General features: G+C 37.4%; 1 protein-coding gene across 1 annotated transcript in view; it reads left to right on the forward strand.

Moving 5' to 3' along the window:
• PDCD11 (programmed cell death 11) overlaps window positions 1-652 on the forward strand; it is a 26743-nt gene that overhangs the window by 13931 nt on the left and 12160 nt on the right. The window contains exon 18 of the mRNA XM_009328436.1: window positions 441-578. Within this exon, the coding sequence (XP_009326711.1) occupies window positions 441-578 (138 nt within the window). The remainder of the gene's footprint in view (window positions 1-440; window positions 579-652) is intronic.

The raw sequence follows: 652 nt of genomic DNA on the forward strand, positions 1-652 counted from the left end.
CTGTGTTCAGAAGAGTTTGTTTCCTCAGCAACAGATAGACCGATGATGGTTTTGTGCAAATGTTAGCATAATCTTTTTCAAAACCTGTATTACCTTGATTTTGTGTTTAGTCAGCCTTGTCTGCATTGTTTTAGAGTTTTATCTTTATAAAATCAATTTAGTTCTTCCATGAACGCATCAGACTCTTTTTCCAAATAAAAAAGCCCCCTTTTTTTTCCCTCCTTGCCATTAATGTTGGAGGAATCTGTTCTTTGCTTAAAGAGACTTATTGTATGTTTGGTACTAAGTTGACTTTGTTACAGTAACTTAGTTACACTTAGTAATTAAGCAGTCTTTTTGTCACTATGGTCTTCAGGAATTAAACTGAACCACAGGCCACCCTTTCTGTCTGTCATGTGCCACTAGCTCAGTTGCTCAAAATCCTTCACTGTCATCAGGAGATAATCTTATTCTTATTTGTAGACAAAAATATTGTTCCTGGTGAGAAAACCAAGGCATTGGTTCTTCATGTGGATGCCCTCACATCCAAGGTGTATGTTTCTCTTCGGGAAGAACTGTTAAAACAAAGAGCCAAGCTGGTATGTGTTCAGTTTTTGGATTTGTGTGTTTCTGTTCGTCTAGCAAACTCTAGGCAATCAATGAATTTGGGGGG

This window comes from Pygoscelis adeliae, unplaced genomic scaffold, assembly GCF_000699105.1.
Source record: "Pygoscelis adeliae isolate BGI_AS28 unplaced genomic scaffold, ASM69910v1 Scaffold317, whole genome shotgun sequence".
In the NCBI taxonomy this organism is placed as follows: Eukaryota; Metazoa; Chordata; class Aves; order Sphenisciformes; family Spheniscidae; genus Pygoscelis; species Pygoscelis adeliae.